This window comes from Dermacentor andersoni, chromosome 10 (assembly GCF_023375885.2).
Source record: "Dermacentor andersoni chromosome 10, qqDerAnde1_hic_scaffold, whole genome shotgun sequence".
NCBI classification, from domain to species: domain Eukaryota; kingdom Metazoa; phylum Arthropoda; class Arachnida; order Ixodida; family Ixodidae; genus Dermacentor; species Dermacentor andersoni.
In genome coordinates, this window is record NC_092823.1 from 63,037,911 (window position 1) to 63,065,051 (window position 27,141).

Sequence of the window (27,141 nt, forward strand, 5' to 3'; positions counted from 1 at the left end):
GTAGGATGGCTACATGAAGGAGGATGATACAAGACCCAACTGCGTGGAAAATGCAAAAGACACCAATTTGTACATTTTGTGATAGACTTCTCCAGACACAGTACACATTTGGGAGCCGTTAGAGTTAGCAGCGACCGACATGCTTAGTTCAGTAAGTGGAGGTAAGATTGACGGTCAATACAGAGTACTACACAAGTTCCTACATAATGTAAAGATTATCATTTGTTTCTTCAACAGTGCTTAAGTTAAGACAGCCTTCTAGGAAATATAAAAAGATCCTGTTACTCGTTATGGACACTTGCTAAGTTCTTGACTTGTCACGTTAACGCTAACAATAAGTTAATGGTCGAACAACTGCTGATTGAATAAGTAATGTTTTTCGTAATGACGACTAATCTTCTTTTCTCTTGGTTTTCATGTGCAGCAGCGTTATACAAGGATGGTCGCCAGCAAAAGCCGCACTGCGAAATGTGGGCACGTGTGGGAAAGCGTAGGACTAAAAAGGACATTGCGCATTCACAAAAACTGAGCTCCTGCGACTCATTTTTCATGAAGAACTGTAACGTTAGAACGGTATATATCGTCTACACAGCAAAAATGTGCAACCAAGTAAAATGTTGATCTGATACTATTAGTCAAATGTCGAAATGTGTGTGTTTTGATGTACATTTGACACATAGTTGAATATATGATAAAGGAAAATATATATTGCTTACCCTCACAGTTTAACAGGTAGGGCACCAATCCATCTGCACCAAAACTATGTTCAGACTGAATATTCAAGAGATATATTATTTCTGCATAGGTCAGCATCTGCGAAATGGCATGCTAGAGGAGTCTAAGCCTTCATATGGATAATTTCATCAGAGACAGCCAGAACGTCCTAGCTGTACTGTGGCGTGAGAGTACATAGGCACCCACGGCAGCGTCTGCAATGCTTTCGTCCGGGGATTCACGCGTAATTACCGCATCCCGAGGGCATTATGGAGACGCGCAGGTCTTTGTCTGTCAAAAGAACTATCTCGGGCCAACCTTTAAATATGCACGCGTGCATTACGATATCGCAACCACCTTAGCGGTGTTCGCTGTCCTCTTGAGCAACAAAGTGAGTTTCGTATTAGCGTAATGTATTATTACCAAGAATATTATTCTTTAACGAAAAAGCTGTACAGCCTTTTCAGAAATATCCAAATAAAGTATTTCCACGTTGACAGCTACTGCGGTGTTACACTTTGGAGGCTACGAAGAAAGCGCGCGAGATTTGGAAAAGGCCCACGCGGCTTGGCTTTCACGTGTAGTAGCATTAGCGCCCTCAAATAAGTTAAAAAGGAATGGTCGATGCGGCGCGCCGATCAAAACCGTGCACAGGCCTTGAGAAAGGGATATGGATGGCATGCAATTGTCTTCGTTTCCAAGTTTGACGAGGTATCTGGTCTGCATAAGTAATGAAGTAAGCGGAGTCATGGGATGTTAGACAAATAATGCTTTGCAATTCTCGAAGACCTGTCAGCGCCTTTGTTTCTTACAGGCAAAGTAAAAAGGCATGGGTTTTCGGCTGCACTTGGTGGGAATCGCATGCATATTTATTTATGCTTTGCTCAAGTTAGGCGAAAAAATCCTGCACATACGTCGTCTCAAGGGTCACGCTGATGTTAAGGCTTATCAACTTGAAATGAGAAGCATGAAATAAACCCAAGGGGTGGCGAGCTATGTTAAGCGGTGGCGCATAAAGTTCTGCAGCAAGTTTTCACCTCGGCATAGGTTATCAATCTACAACGAACAGCCACCGTAACCAATACACGAATATCAAATACGTGCTATCGCCATTTATCACCAGTAACGTTTCCTCCTATCTCGAAGACACTCACCAATATTTGGAATGCCGCAACTCGTTCCTACTATTCAGCAATATCTTTTGTTGACTTTGCCTTTCCTTAGGTACAGTTCTATGCAATTTTACGGCAAAAATGTGCACTGAGGGCAATTGAACCCACATAGAACGAATATCACTCATAACACCAATGGTTTCCCAGGGTGTAATCGCCTTTTATTGTTTTTCGGTTTCCTGTAACATCATCTTGCCATATTTTATCTGAGTAGAAATACAAAAGGAAACAATGAACGGTAAGGTAAATACTGCAGCATTTCATTTAGAGTTTCGTGCCACGAAAGCAAAGTGTCAACTGCTAGGTGCTGTTTTTTTTTCCCGGAGCAAAAAATAAAGTGACAGCATGCATAAAGTCAGCTGGTGTTTCACTACGCAACGTTTTTTGGAAGTCTCCCGGAGGCAGCTGTCTAAAAATAAGATGACACCATTCTCGGAACCTAAGTTCATGGCACCGTTGTCGCAGACCTTTAGTATTCACATGTACACAAAAGCCCCAATGTCCTTTTCGAAGGCAACTGGATTAGAATAGGCCACGGCGGCCGCATTTCGATGGGGGCGAAATGCGAAAACACCCGTGTACTTAGATTTAGGTGCACGTTAAAGAACCCCAGGTGGTCCAAATTTCCGGAGTCCTCCACTACGGCGTGCCTCATAATCAGAAAGTGGTTTTGGCACGTAAAGCCCCATAATTTTTTTTTTTGATTAGAATAGTGCTTGTGAGCGAATGTTCGTCGTGATTGAACAATAATCTGAAGATACGCACACCATGACTCTGCTTCTCACCTTCTTCCTGGTTAATTTTTTATTTCCCACTATCGCAGCATCTATACGCATCGAATAGCCAATCGGGCAAGACCTTCAGGTAAATTTAACTGGTGAACCCGATCAAACTAATCTGCCGATGATGTCGATGCCGTCCTTGACGAAGATACGTTCTCCTATACAAACGTTGACCAGCCTTTCTGAGAAGCCTTATCCCTGTTTAGATCGCTTACCCCATCCTTGCGATTTCTTTTTGTGCATGCTAGCATACGTCTACTTTTTACGTGTTATGTTTTACACCAGAGCCTTATACACGGTATACATGGGCCACCAGGGCTAGCGTAAAACCCTGGAGCAGCATTACCGATTGTCCGGTCCAGCTTCCTCGCCTACGCTAGCATGGGGGGCCGCACGATCCGAGGAGCATTGACGGACTCCCTGATTGCGCCTAATGCTTCGTGAATGTCACTGAAGGTCACCCTGACACGGGCCGCTACTTATTCTCTAATTTGTTACAGCCATACACAAATGAATAAGAGTTCACTTAAAGCCTGCACGGAACACAATGTGCTGATATTTTATTCCGTTATTAAGCATGAAATGATCGAAATCAAAACAAAAGAACATAAAACTGAATACTTTGCAACAATTCTCGTGATGGTTATGGCTTTGACCATCAGAAAATCTCTTAATAAGTACATGAACGTTGAGAAAGGAATGACGCATTCAAACACGGGAATCTTACTTGAGAAATCTTACACTTTTTCTTTTTAATGCCAAACGTCGGCGAGAAATTTCATTTGTATTATTATTCCGGATCATTGTAGCCTTCATCTTCTATTGTACAATTAATACAAAAGGCTGGCCTAAAAAGTTTACTAGCCACGTTACTAGACAAAACGATAAATTGGAAAGCGGTTTTTGATCACAACCAGTAAAACAACTGGAGAAATGCGAAAAGAAACACCAACCAGAAGTGAAAATTTAATAATGTTTCTGCTCCCCATACGGCAGCCTTGCTGACATTCGAAACGTCATTAAATTTTCAATTCAATGATCGGTGTATCTTTTCAGCTTTCTTCAATGTATTTGCCCGGCCAGATGGCTTGCACGTCAAACCTCGGATTTCACCACTAAAACTATGCAACACCATTGCCCGGATATGCATGTAAAGGCTACCTACCTACTCTAATGCCAGACTGCATGCAAAAATGCGAAAGCAGTAATAGTTTTCTAAGATCCCGGCGTTATGTGAACTGTGAACGCCGACATTTCGAAAGAATTGGCCTGCTTTGCAATGGTTAGACATTATCTATTGTGATAACAATTTTCTTCGTTTTAGTTCAGATTCATCGTATAAATAGGTCTAAAATATCTTAATTTACTGATATATACTGATTACAGATGTGGGTAATAAACTTCGTTCATCCAGGTTCGTCTCTACTTTGCGACGTAAAACAGTGGTTGCGATGTTCCAACTGAAAAACGAAGCAAATGGTTGCATGAACTATATTTTTTTGCGCACTACGAGAAGGACAGCTACAAGAAAACACTTCGTAGTATTGTTTCGGGTTCTGGTGAATGACAATCGTCTTTTCTGTATCCCATGCTCTACACATTTTTGCATCCGTTAATCTAAGAACCACATATGATATTTCCGTCGCCTGCTGTCGTATCCTGATTGGCTTAAATTCAAGAAAAGTTGGCATTCCTATCAGCCAATGTTTCTTTTTTAGATGCTGACTGTCCGTCACTTCATAGGCAGAACAAATTTCTTCTTCCCATTCGCCGTGTGCATCGTCAAGCCAACAACGTCACACGCTCATGTATTCTCTTGCGGCTATTTTCCGATAGCCATCTTTTCTTGTTTCAAATTATTTCAAATTCTTTCCAGAAATAAATCACTGTTACAAAAGACATTCAAAATGGGCCCTTTCTTTATTGAACGTGAGCGTCTTTAGACTTTACGTGTTTTCTCTTCGTTGACATTTTAAAAAGGCACTTTGCTCGCTAACATTTCATAAATGCCTTCGAACGTCATCATTACATGCTCTGTTTTGCCAGGTCCTTGTAAACATCAACAGCTTTATAGCTGAGACTTCAAAAGCAAATACAGCATATTGTGGCCTTTAACCCTTTATTATCGAATGTTGCCTACAGGGAACATACCATGAAACATCTGCTTGCTGAGTTTCGGTATTGAGTGCGAAATTTCTTTATAAATGCCTTCGTCCAACTGCTAGCTGGCAGCTAGCGTCAGTTGTTGGTTGGTTTAGAGTAGGAACGCTGAAGAGGAGAAAGAAGTTTGGCAAGCGGCTAGCTTTATATCCGTCCTAGCGCCGAGTACCACATCGGACCCAACATTTGTAGGATCCGATCCTTGTTCTTCGCGTCAGTCAGACTCGCAGGTCGACATGGAAACAGGTCATGATACTAGGCCCCAAAAACGAACTGGGTCTCCAGTAACTGCTGCTTGTCCATATACCAAAAACAAAAAGGGTAATCCAATTTCTCATTCTGGCGTCCAAGAAAGTTCATTGCGACGGTAGTCGCTGAAGAAACTATATCAATTAGATCATCACCATAGCTTCTTTAAAAGTGCTACAGTGGAACTGTCGTTCCCTGTTTTCTGCTTCAACAGACTTACATTGCTTAACAACTCAGCTTAATCCTGACGTCATAATCTTACAAGAAACCTGGCTTACTCCTGAGAAAAATTTTCTATTTAAAGATTTCGATCTTTTCGATTAGATCGCCTTTCACAAGGAGGTGGCTTAATGATTTTGTTGTCATCTAAATTCTGTCATAAGGCGAAAATAGCTTTCAAGTTAATGTCTCCGGAATGTGAAATTTTGGCAGTGCACCTTAGCATCCCAGGCTACCGTACATTTTCAATTATAAATGCTTATTTCCCTACGGGCGTACACAGTACATACCAATTGGATAGTGCGCTTGCCAGCTGCAAAAATGAAGTCATTCTTACTGGTGACTTCAACTCGCATCACGTGTCTTGGGGTTACAAAACAGATTCAGGCGGGACACGTCTGTGGAACTGGACCATAGATAAAAACCTTACATGCCTTAATACCAGTGGACCTACATTTGTCCGCGGACAATCTCGCTCAGTGTTAGATTTGACGTTTTCTAGCACAAGTGTCACTGTGACATCTTGGACAACGATTGATTTCTGTACAAACAGTGATCATCTCCCGGTATACTTTGAAATTGCATGCCCTTTAACATCTGTTGAACGACAAGGCAGAATATTTGTGAATTGTAAAAAATTTAAAGACTGCTTGCGGTCCACCATTGCGTCACTAAGTAATAGTAATGACGAAGCCATTGGCTTGAATATTTGTTCAGCATTACAGACGTCCCGACAAAAGTCTGAATTTGTAATTCAGACAGCTAAGCGTTTCTCATCTAGTCCCTGGTGGAACAGCGAGTGCACACGAGTTTATAGAAGAAGGAAAGCTGCTTGGAAAAAACTTCTACATAATCAGAGCCCACAAAATTGGAAAGATTATCAATTTATTTCGGCAACCTTCAAACGTACTATTAAACATGCAAAAGATGAGTACGATAAAAGCCATTTTGATTATCTATCTAAATCCAAAAACAAACGTGCTTTATTTAATTACCTTCGTTTTAGAAACAAACTCTCAATGAGCATTAATGTAGACTCAATCGTCTATACCTCACAGGAAATGCAGGAGTCCTTAGAACTACTGGCTAAAGGACTGGAGAGTCGGTTCGCAACGCGCCTCCAAGCTCCTGCTTTTTCTCCTGCATTCTCGGGCTACAAGGAAATATCCTATTCGGAAGTAGCAAAGGTCATGTTGCAGTTGCCAACTACAGCGCCTGGCCCGGACGGCATAACAAATGCAATGTTAAAGATTTTCTTTCAAGAAGCTCCACGTGAGCTTCTGAAGTTGCTAAACTACTCTGTTGGTAACGCATGGATTCCACAAGATTGGAAGATCGCCAAAATTATTCCGTTACTTAAAAAACAAGGGGCAGGCTATACTATCGACAACATCAAACCAATTGCGTTGACATCAAACATAGTGAAACTTATTGAAAGAATGCTTCTCGGACATATATTAGAGTTTATTGACGACAATCGATTGTTGAGTCCGTGTCAAATTGGATTTCGATCTGGCTATTCAATATGGCACGCGCATGTAGACCTTGAAAGTCGCATTAACATCGCCAGACAGAAAAAACAATATGCGGCTCTAGTTACCTTAGATATATGTAAAGCCTATGACAGCATTGAACATACAATTTTAACGAATCGGTTACAGAGTCATTGCTTTCCAGGCTATATTGTAGCATGGGTGCATGAATTTTTAAAAGACAGGGAGTTCTATTGTTTTCGAAGCGGCTATTCTTCCAGTAAATATAAGCAAACAAGAGGTGTGCCTCAGGGATCGGTACTTTCACCAGTATTATTTAATATTTTACTGAGCAGAATCCCCGTTCACCCAGCTGTCAGTACATACGTTTATGCTGATGACATTGCCTTTTTTGGTATGGCTAGCGACATATACTCTCTTTACGAAATACTGCAGTCGTATCTAAGGGAACTGGAAAGCTGGCTGGATAGCTTACACTTAAACCTGAATGCTAATAAGTGTGCTATCCTTGTGTTTCCCGTTAAAGACCCAGTATACATATCGCTTAACTATCATCTCGAAGATATCCCACAAGTAGAGTCACTAAAATACCTTGGAGTTATTTACAACGGAATTCTTAACTGGCGGCCGCATATTGAATATATTGCGACAAAAGGAGCTCGTTCAATGGGCATTTTGCGCAAGTTGAGCAACCGGAGAACAGGTATGCGAAGAAAATCCCTCTTGATGGTATATAAGATGTATGTTCGTCCGGTGTTAGAATTTGGATGCGTTTTATTCTCCGGTGATCCAGCATACAAGCTTCGGCCGCTAGTTTTGTTGGAACGAGAGGCGCTACGTCTGTGCTTAGGCCTCCCAAAATACGTTTCGAATGCCGTATTATACCTAGGCAAGAATCCCACCCATAATATGCCGATTTCGCCTTCTGACAGTTCAGACTTTCCTAAGGCTATATGAATCCCCATTAAACCGCCTTCAAATTATTTTCCTCTCTGATCCAGAATTATTTTTTCCTATTCATTGGCCCAGGTTCCATAGACCACAGATTATATTTGTGCAAACATTACTTGAACCACTAAATGTGCAAATTCGCGAGGTGCTTCATGATAATACGCATTCAAATTACCCAGAGATCAGGTTCGATGACATTTTCCCAAACCACGCGAAACTACTCCCTTACGGCATCTTAAACGCCATGTTGCAAGACCACCTAAGCAGCCTAGAAACAAACGTTATCATTGCAACAGATGCCTCACAGTGCGAGGAAAAAGCTGGCATTGGAATATTTTGTCCTGCACTCGACTGGTCTTTTTCTTTAAGGTTGCCTGATTTTGTGCCTATTTTTCTGGCCGAGTTGTTAGCAGTAATCTTAGCTTTACGTAAATTAGACCCAATTATTACAACGGCTGCCATTCTGACTGATTCCCTTTCAGTATGCTCTTGCCTTACCGCTACTAATGAGTCACCCATGCTAAAACTATTCCACTTACTAGTTCCAGCCCATGTGCAATGTGTTCATTTGATTTGGGTGCCAGGGCATAAAGGTTTGTTTTTTAATGAAACTGCTGATTCACTGGCAAATGCATCACTATCCGGCCCTGTTCTTCCTATTCTACCAGTGACAGCACAGATCACGGCGGCAAGATTTCGGATGCGATCAATAAGATTAGCCTTATCAAACCCACATTTGACTGCTTCTCCAGAGTATAAGCACCTGGCATTTCCCTGGCATAGCGAATCCTGTGACACAAAGATGCTTGAGGTCTGCCTCACCAAATTACGCTGCCGCGTACCCTCGCTGAATTTCTATTTACACAGGTCGGGTTTGGTTCCCTCCTCCCTCTGCTCTTTTTGTAATGAGGAAGAGTCGATACACCACTTTCTTCTATCTGGTCGCCGCTTTACTGCGGTTAGAAAAAAATGGTTGGAAATACCTTTTCGAAGAATTGGCCTGGACTTGACAGAACCTTCAATTCTTTCGTTCGGAGCGTCCACTTTGGGATTCAGCCACAGGGATGCATGCTTCGCTGTCCGAACATTTCTTACGGAATCTAAACGAATGCCCTGCTAAATTCCTTTCTTTTTGTTTTTACTTTTAAATTAATTATTACTCATTCAATATGACCTTCCTGATCTTATTTAGCATTTAATTAAGCGCTATTCAATGCTATTTCAATAGCTATTAGGAAATTTATGCTCCATAATAATTTTGAATAATCCACCCATTTCTTGGCCAATCCCCCAACGTGGGTAGGAGCCACACGCATCGCAGGCTACAACAACAACAACAACATATTGAAAGCGTGCACTCAGAAGACAGATCGATGCAAGATCTCCTGATTCAGTGGTATCACACGCATGATATAAAGCAAACAAAATGTTGGCCGACAGTTCCGATGTGACGGCTGAGGTATACGATAATCCAAAACGAAGTCACACGTTGCTTGAGCTATAGGCCACTTCAAGTTTGCTTCCTGGTGTTCTCCTACACATCCTGAATAAACTTCCGGAAAACATTTTTTTTTTTCGTTCACTATGTTTTTCTTTGTGTGTATTTCGCACATCTGAAAAAAAATAGGCATTGTTTAGCGTAAATTTATGGGCCGTTATTAAAGGGTTCACCTTGAATGAAAGTAGCATGTGTAGTCTATTTGACGACGCTTACCTCAATACAACTGTTCCATAAAATGATAGCACACAGCTTATTATACTTTATTTGCCTACCACCCCATAGTTTAGCTGAGGTCGGTCAATCACTTGCTTGTCGGTTTCTCGCCGAACAGATTCCGCCTCACTTTAAGAAATAAAAAGCGCAACCAGGGCTGGGATTTAAACCTCGCCCTGCGAGTGCGGAATGTCGATGATCGAAGTAAAGGCCAGTGTTCATTAAAGGGTCAAATGCTGTTCTATCTTGAATATTTATTGCAAAATACGTGCTACGCTGAGGATTACAAGGCCTTTCTTTAGTGCGATGTAATACTTCGGAGAAATGAACCCCTTATCATCAATGCAGAGAAACGGGATTTACTGCTTCTCGTCGTTTACAAATGAAGCATTGAGAACCCCGTGTCATAAAAAAGCACCGTCCTTCTAAGAAAGTCAACACACGAAGCGTTCCTGCGTGCCATTTGAAGAAGGAAGTGGTGATACCTGAAGGCACTTGCATTCTTTTTATCTGTTTTAGCACGTTCCGCTCAGGTATAGGGAGTACATTATATATTACGTAGTTATATGGCTTTTTTTCTCAGCCACAGATAGGTATACGGACGAAAATATTACGCTCAATAAACCACCACTTGACACCATTCATTAGCTAGCAAATAGTCTTTCTTGCCAAAATTATGACAATTTCTTAAAATCAGTGCGTCAAGTAGGTCTTGGGCAATTGTTACCAGAATTTATTGTTTGCACACAGAGTATGCCTGGGGCGATTTGACATTAGGCAACCGACACACAAGGCTTCTCTCGTATAAACACCAACAAAATTTTTGACAAGGTGACCACGAACTGATGATGATGGTGATGTCCATACTGCGGGCGCATACCCACGGCTGGCGATTGTCGAAAAATGGGGTGGTGTGTATCGCGCCATCAGCTAACTCCTCGGAATCACCGCCACCTCTTGACAATTATTAAGCTTTCCTACTATGGCACATTGCTACAATGATAGACTGACCATGAATTGTGTATTGGTGTTTATAATGATGGAGATGATTTCCATATAGCAACATATAACTCAGAAGCAGGTCGTACAAATGATAGTGAGCTTGTGACCGTACTTTGAAGACTATGATTTCCGTGCTCTGGCGCAAACCCACGACGAAATCAATGCAGGATCGACAAGGAACCATGTCCGCCGGGTAATTGTAACGCTGATGTCAGTAATATGGCATATACCCAAAACAGAGAATCGGTCAAGAAAGGTGCCTGCGTGTTCGTAGTGATGAAGATTTCTATACTATGCCACATACCGACAGCGGTAGATGGTTCTTGAAGTGGGCTCTTCGCCCGGTGTTGATTAAGTTTATCATTTTTATAATATGGTACTTATTCACTGCGGAAGATAGGGCATGAACCACCTCCGCGCGCTCATAATGATGGAGATGACTTCCATACCTAGTGCATATCAACAAAGCGTTTGGTCAAGAAATGTTTGGCCCATTTAATATAAGTAAGAAGAAATGAGGACATATGAACTATGATTCGACAAATTGCGTAGCACGAGTGAGAGAGAGTGCATCCGGGCTCTCCCCCACTTTCTTTAATGACAAAGGCGAACGAGCTAAAGAAGCCAACTCATGGCATCTTATCAAACACTTCACGAAAGCTTCACTCCATAGATCCGAACATCTGCACTGAATCTGCCTATTTTTTAACCTTCACCGCATGTAGGGACAAATAATGACTCTCGAACAGGGAGTTGCTACCCAAACACAGCTGTTTGATCACCATCTGAGTCTTCTCAGGTTTTTATGTGGTAGCGTTAAAGCCCTAATAACAGTCTGAAACTCAATGACACTTCAAGGCTGAGCGTGTGGCCACACAGAAGCAGAATTAGTACATGATTTCACCTGTACAATATTGAGCTCGGCTACCGTTGCATTTTCTTCGCACCATTTATTTGGTGGCCGGAAGCAGGTTTAGACTAATGAAATAGGGTAAACCTGCAAGACAATGACAAATTCTTCGAATATCACGGACATCGTGTACAATCGTGTACATCGTGTACAACTATGGAAACTATGAACTAAGACAGAATACGCCCACAGTGATTAGCTATGCACTGCGGTGGGAACGTATGAAAAAAATGCTTAGTGCTTTGCGTACGTTTCTGTTTCCTTTCCCATATATCGCGTAGCATATATTCTGAGTGAATATTTCACGTGGAAACCATACAAAGCACTGTGACATGGCCAAAGACTAGGCGCCGCAATATGAAACTCAGGAAATGACAGATTCATCGATGAACGAAAGATTAGACTAGTACAGTGTAAACTGTAGTAAAACACAATTTCACATTGTTTCCTTCCGCACTTACTGGCCTCCAGAAGACCCCCCCGCCCATATTTCTGAGCGTGTGAAACTTTCGATTGAAATGGTCTTTGGATTCTCCTACAGATATCTATTAAGCCTAACGCGTTAAAAACTGCGGAAAATACATGTATGTAAAAAACAAGTTGTATACAGCTCTTTATGTTGAAAATGAATTGAAATTTTTGATGAATTGGTACAATAACAGCGTGGTGATACTGGATGGTAGGAGTGGCTTTCTTACAGCCAAACTGAAAAGTGTACTGACTTCTCAATGCAGCCTTAGTATGCCATTTTTTTTGTGCACCAATTATGGCACACAATGAAATATATTTATTGCTATTAAGTAACCGTTTTGCTAGGGTCTAAAAGATTTTTGGTGTTTTCGAATAAACGAACTTTTCGTATAATGATATATAAATCAGGTGCTATTGACTTTTTCGAACTGACATTCACTGCAGCTTACACGCCCGAGTTACTGCAACGTAAAAATAAGACATTTTGCGCTGAATTTCAACCACGTAACTCACGTTTCTTTTACCGACGAGTATGATTCGCGTTTTGATAAAGCGTTTTGTCACACGCTAAGTAAACGAATAGCTCACCTGCAGGCTAATATCTGCAATGTTACGCTTGATTTGGTGACTATCGTATAAAAGCAGCATTTTTTGTGACATCTTCTGTGTCGTCTCAGAGCGCCATGTCCACCAGCTGAAAACAGACTCTGTATTTCGTAGCACTTTTCTATTATAGAAGTTAATAATATTTGGGGTTTTACGTGCCAAAACCACTTTCTGATTATGAGGCACGCCGTAGTGGAGGACTCCGGAAATTTTGACCACCTGGGGTTCTTTAACGTGCACCTAAATCTAAGCACACGGGTGTTTTCGCATTTCGCCCCCTTCGAAATGCGGCCGCCGTGGCCGGGATTCGATCCCGCGACCTCGTGCTCAGCAGCCCAACACCATAGCCACTGAGCAACCACGGCGGGCGATTATAGAAGTTGATGCAGTTGGCTCGCGGATGCCTTTAAGATCAGCAAGAATGCCTCAAAGCATTTGCAGTATTGTTACTCATCCAAACTTCAAGCTTCGCATGCTATTCGGAACGAATTATGAGCAGTGAAAATAATCACCACTCAAAAGGGATTATGAGTCCACCATCTACATTCTATAACCTACAGATATTGAATGATGGCAACTGTGCATTGAAAAGCAATGCTGTCTCATAGAGACCATGCCAGTTTCCATATCGTTATCACAGAGGCCTCTGTCATTATTGATCATCATTGCAAGGCTTGAATATCGAGGTGAAACAAAGTGCCAGAGCGCAAACTTGGGGATTCACTCGGTAGGCAATCATCCGCTTTCCAGTTTTTGTTGTCTCATCATTTTCGTCCCTCGTAGCGCAAACGTTCTATTTGTGAACGCTAATACTTTGTCTAAGGGATTTCTATATCGAAGCAATACCGATGTTTGCAGGTATTGGTGGCAAATGGTGGCTTAAAGTGGTGAACAGTGGTCGAACGAGGAATGTCGTTGATGAACCAAATAATGGCCGAAACATTACGCCGAAGAACCTGGAGATGGTTTTCGCTGAAGAAGCTACTTGACTGGGTGTTTTGTTAAGCGCAACACCTGGTCCTTGGATTCTTAGTGGAGATTTTAGCGTACACCAAACAGTCTCGGGTAGTTTGAAGATGGACTCTCAGAGAAGTAAACTAGTAGCGTTTGCCTCACGCCAAGGTCTGCGTTGTGTCAATGATGGCAGTCCGGCATTTTTACGGCGAGTGACCTACAGCAGTTATCTGGACCTGACTTTGGTATACCGGTGTATGCGATGTAGTGCAAAGTGGTTCTCAACCATAGAAATCCCGGAAATGATGCCGTTTCAACCAATTTGAAGATCATGGCAGTGGTCAAGTCTGACATAAAGCCCTCTGTAGAACCGACTGGTCGAAGTTCAGATCACTTATGGAAGACGAATGTTAAGAAGGCCACTCGTCATTCATTGACAATTAGATTCGAAATGCATTTCAAGAGGTTATGTTCACTTTTAGACCTTGTCCAATATGTAGAATATACGATGCTGAACTGGAAAGGCTTCGATCGCTTCGGCAACGAGCGGAAAGAAGACACAGGCGCATCAAATGTAATCACGATCTGAGCGAGGCGATACTCATTCAAGCCAAAACATAGCGCTGCATCGATACGCTACAATCTGAAAAGTGGAGATCATTTTGCGAGTCCTTGGATCCTCGTTACCCTTTGTCCCATATATCCAGAACTCTGCGGAACATACAATTTTGCCCGCAACAGCGCCACCCGTTTAAGTCTCTTGCTTTGCAACAAGGACCACATGAGATTGACGCTGCTAAGGACCTCTGCGCAACAGCTGCTGGCTTGCCGTCGCTGCCTCTAGTAACAGCACGTGATGTTTCGGCATCCCAGGAATCTCACACGGTTCTCATGTTTCCTACGGAGGAGCTAGAAGGTGCGCTGGGGGCTTGTAGGAAGTCACCATCGAATGGGCCCTACAGAGTCACATACAAGGGACTTGGAAACCTTGGCCAAGAAGGCCGCAGTGTGCTCTTGTATAGATGCAACGTATCCTGGCGTCAAGCATTGATTCCTTGTGAGTGGAAGGTAAGCCGCCTAGTACTGTTACTTAAGAGTTCTAAATCTTCATTACACTTGACATTGTGCCGTCCCATCGCTCTTGACAATTATGTTGGGAAACTAATAGAAAGGATAGTGTGTATGCGCTTGAATGCTACTTAGAATGTAATCAGGTATATCCGCATGCCATGGCGAGCTTCTGGCTAGAGTGGCCAAGCATCAATAACGCGCTTGATTTGGCAACATTTATTCAACTAGAAAGGGCGTCAAACAAATAACGGTGCAGATATATCTTGATGTCAAAGGTGCATATGATAGTGTAGCACGCCAAGCAATGCTCGATGCTTTGATTGATGTGGGACACGTTCGCAGATACGAGTGCGAGTGAAGAAGGTGCTCACACAAACGTCTTCTTGCCTGCATGTGAAAGGACGAGAACTATCATCAGAAAAGTGCTAATGAGTCAAATTTACACGTAATATGATGACTCCATTTGTTATACTCATAAATGGACAAGTAATTCCTCACAAACAAAGCACTGTTTCCTTAGAGCACTCATCGACCGTGATTTGTCTTGGACTCCACCTATGTTATATATGAAGAAGAGGCTGGCTTCAATTGCCCATGCATTCAAATTTGTAGGCGGGAAGTCTTGGGGCGTATCTTTGCGATCGATGGTACAACTATATCATGCATTATTTATGGGTGCCCTTAAATTCAGCCTGCCCGTGCTGTGTAGCACCAGTAAAACGAACCTTCGCACACTGCAGAGTATACAAGCTCCAACTTCTACAGACGTGGTCCGGCCTCCCTAAGTGTGCATCCATAGCAGCCACAATCACCATAGCGGGTGAGCACACTATAGCAACGTACACTGCAGTCGACTCTCTAAGAGCGCGTATTCTACATCTCGCAAGGGCACCTTATCACCATCTTCTTTGCCTGCCAACAACTATGCCGCAAACGAGTTTTAACCGTCTCCTGGCTACTCATGGCGCATTGCCACGATCGAATTACATCCCAAGAGCGTGGCCTTCGTTGCCACTGTGCTCTCTGTATCCACCTCGAGTATGTCTTAGCATTACAGGCATCAAGAAGGCATAAATACCGGCAACATCATTAAAGCAGCCAGCAATATTGCTACTACATGAAGTCTACAGTGACAGATTAAATGTTTGCACCGATGGGTTGGTCAGGCACTCCTGTTCAGCAGCTGCAGTTTGTCCCTTTAAAATCTACACTGATAACATTCAGAATATCGCACTTGACATCGATGATAGCGGTCGAACTTGCAGCTGCCGAACTTGCAGATCAAGCAGGAAACACTCCTGAACTTGTCCATCTCCTGGGACTCGAAGGCCGCATTTTCGAGTTTGCTGTCTACATTACGCCGAGGACGCCCCGAACGACTTGTCGCGGACCCGCTAGAAAATTACCATCGCGTCGTTGAAAGAGGACGTGACATTGTATTGCTATGATTGCCAAGCCACTGTGGTATCCTTGGAAACGAGCAAGCCACGCAGACGCTCGATCTTCACATAACAGTGGTGGTTGCGTCGCTATGGCGATGTCAAGAACGGATGCAGTGTGAAAGCTTCATGCGCTTGCTCGCGAGCTTATGGTGGCACAATGGAATTCGGCAGACTCTAAAAACCAGTGACTTTGTTACCGTGATTCTCATCTGAAGGGCCACCTTTTACAAGGCTAACTACCATGGGAGGTAACTCTCATTTGTCGTCTGTGGCTTGGCGTAGGCTTTATTAATGCGTACTTCTACCTCATCGCCATGGCCAGCCACAAGTCCAGAATGTGAACTTTGCGGTTCAAAAGAGAAGACAGCGCACCGTCTGTGTGCCTGTTGCCGTTTCAATACAAAAAGTAATGTCCTCAGGACACCGCTCGACAAGATTGACAACCGTCCTCTTATGGAAGCCAGAATTCTTGAAACCTGGTCTCAGCCGACGTCAGCCCGAATCTCTTTAGTACTGCAAGTGTGCTTTTTGAAAGAGACGGGACTCTTAAAAAAACTATAGAATGTGCGAACCGCTGCAGTCCTTTCTTAATCATTTTTTAATATAATTTTTGCCCCTTACTCTGTCCCTCTGTGCAGAGTAGCCAACCGGGCACTTATTCTGATGAACGACTGTGCCTTTCCCCTCTTGTCTTCCCTCGCTTCTCCAGCTACTTGCCATGATGGAAGCAAACCACCTTGTGTAAATATTATCGCTCAAGTTACATTCTTTTTTCTTACCACAGTGTCACGATCCACCGGGGTTCGTGAACGAGGGAGGGCTCGAGGCACCCTCCGATAGACGGACGCTCCGCAGCGCGGTGGTGCTGAACGATGACTGACCGCCGAGCAGCCGTGCTCGTCGGTGTTTATTGCGGTGCGGTGACCAATGTTGCCTGCCGAGCTTAGCAGGCACCGAGCCTGGCGGCGAACGAACATTATGGCTGAGGGGGCGTCACATGCTTGCTACACAAAGTTGTTTACACATACATCAATATCATTTCTTCATGTGCTAAATATCTGTGCTAAACGTAATTGACATTTTCCAAGAACATTTTCTATGACTGCTTCATCGCTAAAGTGACTTTACCCCGGCCGACTAATGCATATTGTTCAATTGAAATTTTACTGTTATTTCGGCTTTTACTTTGTTGCAATATTTGACGTCTTGTGGGTAGAGGTGAAGGGGACATAAGAAAACTTGCTACGTTTTGTGAGTCGTTTTCAATTAGGGCTCTCTGTGCCTCACCACAGTACTCGTCGATAACTGCAATTACGCGTGAGTACCCAATAAAAGCATTGCAAAACTGCAGCCACTACCTTTTTAAACGCGCAATACAGTCCAGAGAGGAGATAGTGGAACCTGAGAGAGAAGGTGGAAAAGGGAAACATAGTATGTGTAGAGCCCCCGCAGTCACGAAACAACTGAAAACTTGTGACTCATTGCTCTTTGGACATCACATACATGTCGGCAACGATGAAAGATGCAAGCAAAAAGCATGCTGAGTTTGCACACGCTTCAATGAAGAAAATGACACTACTAGAGATGGGTACATTTGCGGACAAATTGGAGAGAAATGAATTCAAAGGGTGGTACGCTACGTTTACACCCATTCAGAGAACGTAGATAATTGCATGCAGGACATTGACGTAGCGCATGAGGCCGCAAAGTCTCATTAATGTCCCGCATCATGACGACGGCACTACGCAAGCAGTGGTCCGCTCAATCAACACTTCTGTGACGAATGAAAGCTCCATGTAAAGCGATGACAGCGCTAGACTTCCCGCAGCCTACAAACAATGGCGCCCATAACACACATTAAACAGACATTTATTTTGTGTTCTCTGTACGACAATGGAAACCCAATCGGTGGACACAAGGTGGCACTAAGATCCCCTAAGGCAACAAACCCAGCCAACTATCGTCAATCACCGCAAACAACACAGATAGCTTCGCCTACATCCATTCCCACAGTGCGGGGAATCATCCCAGTTCGCAGTGGATTTACAGATGACGCAATTCGTAGCATGGTTATTACAACATCGTAGCACATCAGTGCCCCCAATCTTCCTAAGTTCTGTGGAGTGGCTAGAAGGCTGATCAGTGTCAGCATATTGGGCCAAATTAGCTACAGAATATGCAGCTATTATATTAGACGATCCCAATATAAATCTTCTGGAAGTGTATTATACAATATATATTTCAGCAATTTCTGAGGCCTACTAAATTAACTAAACTACTCCAGAAAAGCGCATCGCTGTACAGGTATGTGCACGTCCTGCGAGTTGGAATATCTGTCTGATGACAATTTCGGTTGCTTAAACTAGCAGTGCAAAATATTATTGAACAGGACACGTGGCACTTGTGAAGGATTCACAATTTTTCCCATGCCAAATAGCACACATTTGAAAAATAGGTCGTAAACGAAACGTGCCTTTTAAAGTGCTATAAGGGATAAAATGCACGAAAAGTGGCCAACCACTAATACAAGACATTTATTTTTAAGCTGTGCAACTTTCTCAATTCAGTAGTTACCTGCCAGACGTATTCCTTGAAAACTGTTCGCCACACTTACTTCAATGAATGAATTATGTGGTGTTACGCGCTAAAACCACGATTTCATTACGAGGCTCGCCGTAGCGGGGGACTCCGGAATAATTTTTACTACCAGTGGATCAATAACGTGCCCCCCATGAACTGGACATGGACGAATTTGCATTTACCCTCCAGCGAAATGCGGCCGCCGGCGCCAGGGTTCGATCCCGCGACCTCGTGCTTAGCAGCGGCGACCATAGCCGCTAAGCCAATGCAGTGGGTGCGTGTGCTTATTACCCCATATGTACAACTCTTACCAAAGTTCGTTTCAATGCCCTCACTGCAGTTCAAATCGCTCATAAAATGCAAGATGTATTCTTTAAACAGTTAGATTGTCTCTACGTGAAAAGACTCAGAGACCAGTGATATTGCTGGTGGAACTGGCATGTGACATAGAAATTGAGGAATTGAGGCTGCGTAACTTTCGTGAGCATGAATATTATGACGTGTGTATATATATATATATATATATACTCTGAAAATTCGTGTATTTACAGCATGTGCACCGAGACGCAATGTAGCGGGCCGCCACAACAAAGGTGGCGGAACGACAAACATCGCCTCGTTATCGTTTTTGTCCACGGATGGGCGCAAAAATGGCCTGAACTCACTGTCCTCTGGGTGGTATATGTACCTAAAGCTAGACGACGAGCGGCGATGATAACGACAATGCCTTGTATGGTAGACTATTTTGTTGAAGTGAAACGGATTGGCTTGTCTCCACGCGCGCGTCATAAGTTGGATTGCACTATCCGGAAAATGTCCACTGAGGGAAGGAATGCAGAACAAAACTACTGACCATCATCGACTTACCAAACAGTCTGGATGGATGCCAGTGTTCACCATGTCGCTGCATCAGACGGCTAATAATCGATACTGCCAGACAAGAGTTTTCCTAAGGAACACATGCAGTAACGGCTTTGATTACTGGCTGCAGAAGACGCCGTAGGTTTTCGGTGTTGCGATGCCCGTGGTCTTCACAAGACAACGTATCGGTGGCATTGGGCAGCCGCTTGAACTGCAGCCTGACACGAGAGCTTTCTTAAGTTTTGAATGCGTCATCATTCTTTTCATTCATACCAAAGGTGAAGCTGTCATTAAAGATCAGAAAGGTAGAGGTGTCAATAGCAACGCTTTAAAAAATATGGTTGACCTTCTCTGCTTGCGAAAATTTATCATACACCCGCCGACACAAGTTTAATACATCTTGAATACACGTGACCTCCGGTTTAGTAGACTGTTACGCCCGGCACAAAAGCTCTCTCTCTCTCTCTCTCTCTCTGCAAACCGCTGGCGCCCAAAGGGTTACTTGCATTGCTACTGGAGGTTTTGCCGGCAGGTCGTCAGGCAGGTTAATTCCTCACCGCGTGTCTGGAACGAAATAGGTGCGGTTACCTTGAAATGTGAAATTACATCAGCGAGCTGATTTGTCCGATTTGTCTGGTACTTCTTATTTCCTCGCTTGTAATCTACCAGCCATTCATGGACGCCTATAGTGTCGGGGTTAAAAGAGTGCCAGTTATCTCAGAGCTCGACCAACACAAGCGGCGTCATAGTAGCCGAGGCTGAAGCAATCGGTCTTTCAGTGAAGTCTGCTGCAAAGTATCGCGCTGTACCATGCATCACCATCAATTTGATACTGGGAGTGCGACAATACGCAGTCTATTTACAAAGAGGCACGAAGCCGGCCATAACAAAAATGTGGCGGACTGATAGAGGTTGCCTCATCCTCTTTGTTATTCACTGTACATTACAACGAGAAGTTACACACCTCCAGATTAACTGGCTCATAAAAATATGAACGTACAACAACTAGCGCAACATTGCTTTGTCAATTAGTGTAAGCCAGATCAGTGTGCTATCGTGGACAGGAAGTTACTCGCAGGTTTGAATCTTCAAAATTTACGGTATAGTACTATAGGATTGATAGGAAAAAGTTAGGACAAAAAGTTCGTCGATAGTTACGATACTCCCCAATGCGAAATTGGAGCCTAGCTCTGTAGTGTTTTCATTTCGCGATATATTGTCCAGCGCTGACAGTCTGTCTCGTAAGGTACATTGCAAGCGGATCAAAGTGTGGCGCGAATGCCTCGCTAATCGGGAGATCGCGAGAGGGAGCACGTGTGTGACACGTGAGCACGACTCACAGCAGCCCCCACAGACAGACCTCCGCTCATGCGGCGATTTGTTCTCATATATAGTGTCAGTGGTGGCACTCGCCGCATGCCATTGGTCGTCGCTGGAGAGCCCATTTTACTCGCCACTACGCTTTGTTTCTCACATTTTCGCCATACCCTCCTCCTCCGTTTCCCCCCTCGCGCTCTCTTCGCTATTGCGATCTTTCATCACCCGCTGAGCTGGGCGTTCGCTCTTCCTTCGCTGTGCTCGTTCGCTCGGTTACGCCGAGGCACGACGTCGACGTGAAACGCAGGAACGGGCGCCTAAGAGCTGCGCGCTAAAATTACCACCTTGAAGTGTTTATATGGTCATTTATCATTTGGTCAGCCTAAGCTTGTTCTTACAAGTAAAAATCCTCCAAATGTTGCTTTATTTTGCTCTGAAGGCTTCTTCACCCTGTCAAACTTTTCAAACCACACTACTTCTGAGGATTGAATACATATTAAAGGCCAACTGCGATAACGCTTTCGATGGCGTAAAAAGGCACCGTTTCCGATAATTTAGGTGGGCTGTAGCCGTTGTGCAATATCTCACGCTTGAAACACTAGGAGTTGCGCCACAAATCGCTCTCAAATATCGATATTTTGCAGGCCAAAATATTAAAAAATAACGCCGCCATTGGCATTCCCCGGAATCGACGTAGCGCTTGCACCGTAGAAAACTATCACCAGTGTTGGTATTATTCCCGTGTATCAGCACATAGACCGTGCACGTCCGCTGGCCAAAGTTATTTTACTGCTAGCTGCTTCGTGTGCTGCGTCCACGCCGTTGCGCACGTCAGCGATGCTCTTTAATGCAAAGCATTCTTCACCGAGTCAAGCCGCTTTTCTCAATCTGGCTGTCTGCGTTCACAGAGCTGAGACTCGATGCGTTCTGTCTCCGCTCGGAGACAGAGGAGTACATTGAGGGGACCAAACTCAGGAACCTTAGCTAGCTTAAAGAGAGCGAACAGCTACTACCTTCTTTAGTAAACAATGATAAGTAACTTAGCGTGGGAGCAAAGTGTGCATGGTTTGGCCCTTCCGCTGTGGCGACACTGCCTTCCGGGATCGTTTGACAAACAGATAGTGCACGGGTCTGTAAAATTGCTCTCGAAATGCAGCCTATGCGGCTTCATCAACTGCAGTCTATAAGCTTTGTCCACGATGGCCGGTCTGCGTCGCACATGCCTCGTGTGGCGTGGCGCACGCTTACGTCCTGAAAGATGAGAAAGGAAAGATGCATTCTGGCTTCTTCGCAGCGTTGTATACTGCACAGCCATCGCTCGGGTTCGAATACGTGTTCTAGCACCCGACGGCAATCACAAGCGCCCGCATTCTTGCGAAAGTTCAAATCACATGTGAGACAACGACAAAGCTCGTCGAGAGAGACATCCATCAACCAGCAAATGTTGAGCGTGCGGTGAGCTTGGGCCTAGATATCAAGGGGCAACTGAGACATCAGCAGTCGCGTACTATTATGGGACATTTGCTACATCTGAATCACTACTGCTACAATGTGCAGTACACCGTACTACTGCTTACCACCAGGTGCCGGTGTCGTCCCCTTAGGCTCTATTCAAAAAAATATGACAAGAATCGACCCTGCAGGTTTCTCAAGACCGCTTTGCTATTATATGCTATGTATTTGTAGCTAATTTATCTCCAGTCGAATTTCATCGCAGTTAGCATTTAAATAAGCTGACAGTCCTCTGTAGCCAATGGCATGGGAGGTCTTGTGTTACATTGTGAAACGCTGATAAATGCTTGCACAGAAAACTATGATGACACACACACTGGCAACTAGTCATACTTCAAGAAGGAAATGCTGTTGCACGTTTAATTTCATGTGAATTTCGTGAGTTCTCATAAAGCACTAAAGTGGAGCTTTGAAAAAGATAAATAAGGTCATTCAAATATTTTGTTTGGCGAGCCTAGTTCTTTCCTTTCACTTTTTTTGCCGTCTAAATTGTAATGTCACTAAAGGGTAGGAGACCACAATGAAAGTGAGACGGTGATATTTCCCATCTTCACGAAGTGTTTGCACCTGTGACATACAAGCTGGGTGTCTGCCGCGTACGTTGGTTTTCAGAATCACAATTGCCTCGATCATAAAGCTTCCACTTGCTGCCTCATCGTTGAAGTTGGTTTTAGTGACAAGGAGATATATATGTGTGTACGATAAACGATGCTACTTGTAATGGTGATTCTTATTGACGGGCTTTTTAATAAGGTGACGGGAGCAACGGAACTACGTCAGAAAAATCTATGCTCTCTGGGAGAAATGGATGGATTTTCGGTGAGCAGTCTACCACTAATTATAAATTTGAAACATTTGCCACATGGTATTCGTCTAGAAAAGTTCCTCACAAGTAATTTTGGGGGGTTTGGTTCGAAGAAGCAATTTCTTGGAACATGCACGTTAATAAGCTCACGATTGAATTAGGCAAAGCAATTGGTTGCCTCTACAGACTAAGGGAATTAATTCCAATTAGATTAAAGAATGCAATATATTATGCTAATTTTTACTCACGTCTTTCATATTGCACTTTAATTTGGGGCACTACAACAACCACCAACTATAACAAAGTGGAGCGCCTCCAAAAGAAGCTATTAAGAATCTTTGAGAACATTAATGAACACCCCAGCCTATTACCCACTGGTCCCCTATTCATTAAACATAATATGTTTAAAGCGCCTAAGTTATATGAATATAAATTATCTCTTTATATGTATAAAAATAAACTCCCACACGATACAGAACATTCCCCGTATGACTACAGCCTACGTAACAGGCTAATACCAGTGCCGCGAACCCGTATAAATTACGGTAGATGTAGGCTGGATTACTGCATACCAACACTATACAACCTCTTAAAAAATCATATTAATTTCAGTGCCCCACTCGGCACGTTTAAATCGGAGGTGCTTGATTACCTGATGATGCCGTGAACTTTTTCACTTTTCCCCCGGCTGCTACATTTCCTGCACTGTTCATGCCTTTTGTGATAGTGTCCACCGTGTATGCTGCATCTGTATGAAACAAGGAAATTTCTTCATAATGTCTGTATGTATTTACAATTCACTGCCTGCTGCTCTCTGTAGGCCCCCAGGTCCCATCAAGCTGTCTGCAACAGCTTTTTGCCTGGGGGCCCCCAACTAGTGTGTTGGAAATAAAGTGGATTCTGATTCTGATTCTGATTCTGAATTGCAGCAGTATGAACTGACTAGTCTATTATTTGGCTTATGTTTTCTTTCTCAATTCTGTTATTCAGTAACTAAAATTCCATGCACAGAAGAGATGAAAGAAGTAGTTACAATGTTTATGTTTCTTTTTAAAACTCACGCGCGCGGCTTCACAAATTTATTCTAATCATTATTCAAATACGGCTGGGGTTATTGCTCATGAGAAGAGCATCTGTTAAACGACTAAGTGTTCCTAGATGAATGAGTAGACAACTTTTATGCTAAGGCTGTGAAAGTTAGTCGAAGGGCAACGTGAGAAAATTAGTGCTCAGCAAACTGTGGTGTCTGGTTGCGGAGAGTAAAAGCTAAGCTGCTCGTTCATTGCAGCTTTGCCTCTGGTTTGCACAATAAACTGTGACTGTCAACAGTCGCACCACCGGCAAAAGTTTCCGCAACACATCACACAGGCGCGAATCAATTTTCGCAAATGTAATCCAGAATAATGGTTCAAGATCTCGTAATAATACCACAGCCCTTGTGTACACCTAAATATAAGTACAAAACAATTGATAGCCGGACGTCTTCGGAATTGATCAAATGCCTCCTTTTTCAAAACTAAACTTTTTTGCACCGTCAAAAGCCCGTAATGCACTTCTCTGCAAAATGTCTCACCGCGAAATTCCATTACAGCGGTAGTCGATCCATGTTCCGTTTTTATAACAAAGCCCAGGATAGATTGGGTGGTTTCTTCGCGTAGCATATTAAGGCAATATCCAAGCTTGTTGTTTATCACCAACGTGGACCATAGTAGTGGCCTAAAACTAGAATAGTGTCTCGCCATCTAGGGGGTGTACTTAGAATGTAATGCCACTGAGAACGTATTCGTGCTTTTTGCTATTTTCTTAAGAGGCCCCTCCGCAATGTTCGGACTTACTACTTCAACATAAAGGTGTCTGCACAAGGCTAAAAAGTTTCGTGCCGCGTCGATGGACCGCAACCGATGTGGCGCTTCACACAAGCATTTGAGATTTACCGCCGCTGAAACATGCCGTCCATACATCGGAAGGTTGGTCTTTATCGCCCCACTGGCCACTGGTCGGTGCTAAAAATTTACGGAGTATGGGCGGCGAAGACCCATCCTAAACAATGACAGAGCCCCCTTTAAAATGCTGGCCAATATATACCATATATCACCAACGGGTGCAATGCAAGCGCTGTCACATAAATATCTGTATATCTGCAGGAATGTCATAAAAAAAGAAAGCATTACGCAACCATTAGTGCGACTTGACAAAAAAGAATCAATGCTTGCGAAATGTTATATCCAAAGCCAAGTGTGCGTTTTTTGCCCGCGTGTGTTGCACCGCGCCCGACAGAAAAATATGAAACTAAGATCGTCATTTCTTGAATAGTTTTTCTCGGTGTTTGGGTTAGCATCATGCTTGATGTATCACGAAATGAATACATGCTGCATGTAGAGTGCAGCAGCAATTTAACGCAGGAAGCAATATGATCTTTTTATTTCCTCTTTCAGTTCTTTTCAGAAAACTTGACATATATAATGTTAAACAGAACCTACGATGTCCCCGGAGGGCTGAATACCTCTATGTGTGTAATGGCTCCTTTTCCACCGGTGAAAGATGACGACCTACACAAAATGAGAAAGACTTTTACTTACCGAAATCTCAGCACCACGCACAAACTTGAGTTCGAAGACCCAAAGAAGGATATTTTTTTATGGTGAGTCTATGATTGCAGCCCGCAAACTCTCCCACATACGCTGTTCCTTTAGTTTTCACATCTCCCCTTTTTATCAAATGTGTCTTCCTGATTGTGTGCCACTCGTTGTACGTAAGCTACTTTTCCAACCAAGGGCCGCCAACGAGCCAGAGCTACCGCACCCCGTGACAAGCTACAAAGAAATCACGCAAATGTACAGAAGCGGCAGATGTAGGCTTCCCCGTCCGCATCCGCAACTCAGCCGACAGCAGCAAACGATCCTGCGACGCACGCAAGCGGGGTCGCTAGCGCATCCCGTGCTCTTGCACAAGATGTTCCCAACAGAGCATGACACTTTATGCCCTTTTTGCAGACGGTCAAAAGGCACTCTAGCACACATCATTGCAGAGTGCACTAAGCTCAAGAACCCCCCACCATCCCTACCCCCCACCCTCCCCAGCCCCAACCCCCCCGAGCGATGGGAGACCTTGTTGTCCAGCCCCGACCTACCGACCCAGCTCGCGCTGGCGGCTAGGGGCCAGGAACTGCTGGACGCATATGGGACCTGCGAATAAGGTTCCACCCCATCTGGTGCCAGCGCGCACCAACCGCCACTAAGCGCTCAGTTCAAAAGTTGATTCTCTCTCTCTCTCTCCGCCAAACTGAAAACAAGAAGGAGAACAATTTTACCTTCCGCATCATGAGTGTCCTGCTCTGTTTTCGGCTTAATGGCGAGTTCAATAATTCATACTGTTGGGCTAGTTGGTTAATCATGATGAAATATGGCAGCGAGCTTTGAAACAGGGCCGGTACACAGGCAGACAACCCAGAGTGAAAGCAGTACCTTTTACATCGCTCGTGTTTGTTGACTGTGCGCTACGTGCTTGCTTCCATGTGCGCTGCCATATTCGTTCATGAATGTAAAATTATCCGCAGATACGGAGCGTGTCTTAGCTTTCACGCTACAGTTTTTTACAGAGGCAAGTCAAGTGCAAACTAAGTGTAGGTCTACTTTAATAAGCCCCAGGCCATTTTCTATTGCACCACCTTGAACAAATCGTCGTGATGGCACATTCTCATTCTTAAATTTTTGTCCTCCTATAAAGACAAAATGAAAATTGCAAATCTACTATACCTTGAACTTTTGTTTCTGCAGCGATGTACATGTTGTAGCCAGACGCGACAAACAGTGAATATAAAAAAAAATCGGCACTTAGCAACTAGAACATGCTTTGGGGGGCAGTCATATTATTCGACGTATTTGAAGCACGCTGGCGTCGTTAAGTACCTCAGTTGCAGTTGACTGGTCGAAATGACGACGAATAGGTGGAAACGCGAGAACACGACGCAGCGTAGCAAACACGGAGTCACTTGCAGGGGACCAGGAGGAGAGGTCAGTGTCACCGCGTAGAAGCTGTGTCAATACGCCATGATCGATGCAAAATTCCGAACAAAGCACCGGAAATATGAGCATAGGCCCACAAAGCTTCGACGTTCTTTTATGGTCTTAGGCTTCGGAAAATTAGCGACTGCTCG

The 27,141-nt window shown here is 43.7% G+C and overlaps 1 protein-coding gene across 2 annotated transcripts in view; it reads left to right on the plus strand.

Annotated features, from left to right (window-relative positions):
• Positions 1–27,141, plus strand: part of LOC129388308 (uncharacterized) — a 238,866-nt gene that overhangs the window by 186,476 nt on the left and 25,249 nt on the right. Inside the window, exons 1-2 of one of the 2 annotated variants that reach the window (XM_055078455.2) lie at positions 22,803–22,999; positions 25,421–25,626. In XM_055078455.2, the coding sequence (XP_054934430.2) occupies positions 22,889–22,999; positions 25,421–25,626 (317 nt within the window). In that variant the 5' untranslated portion in view covers positions 22,803–22,888. Of the gene's footprint in view, positions 1–22,802; positions 23,000–25,420; positions 25,627–27,141 lie in introns of those variants that run through there. The other variant, XM_072284763.1, reaches the window with a different exon arrangement.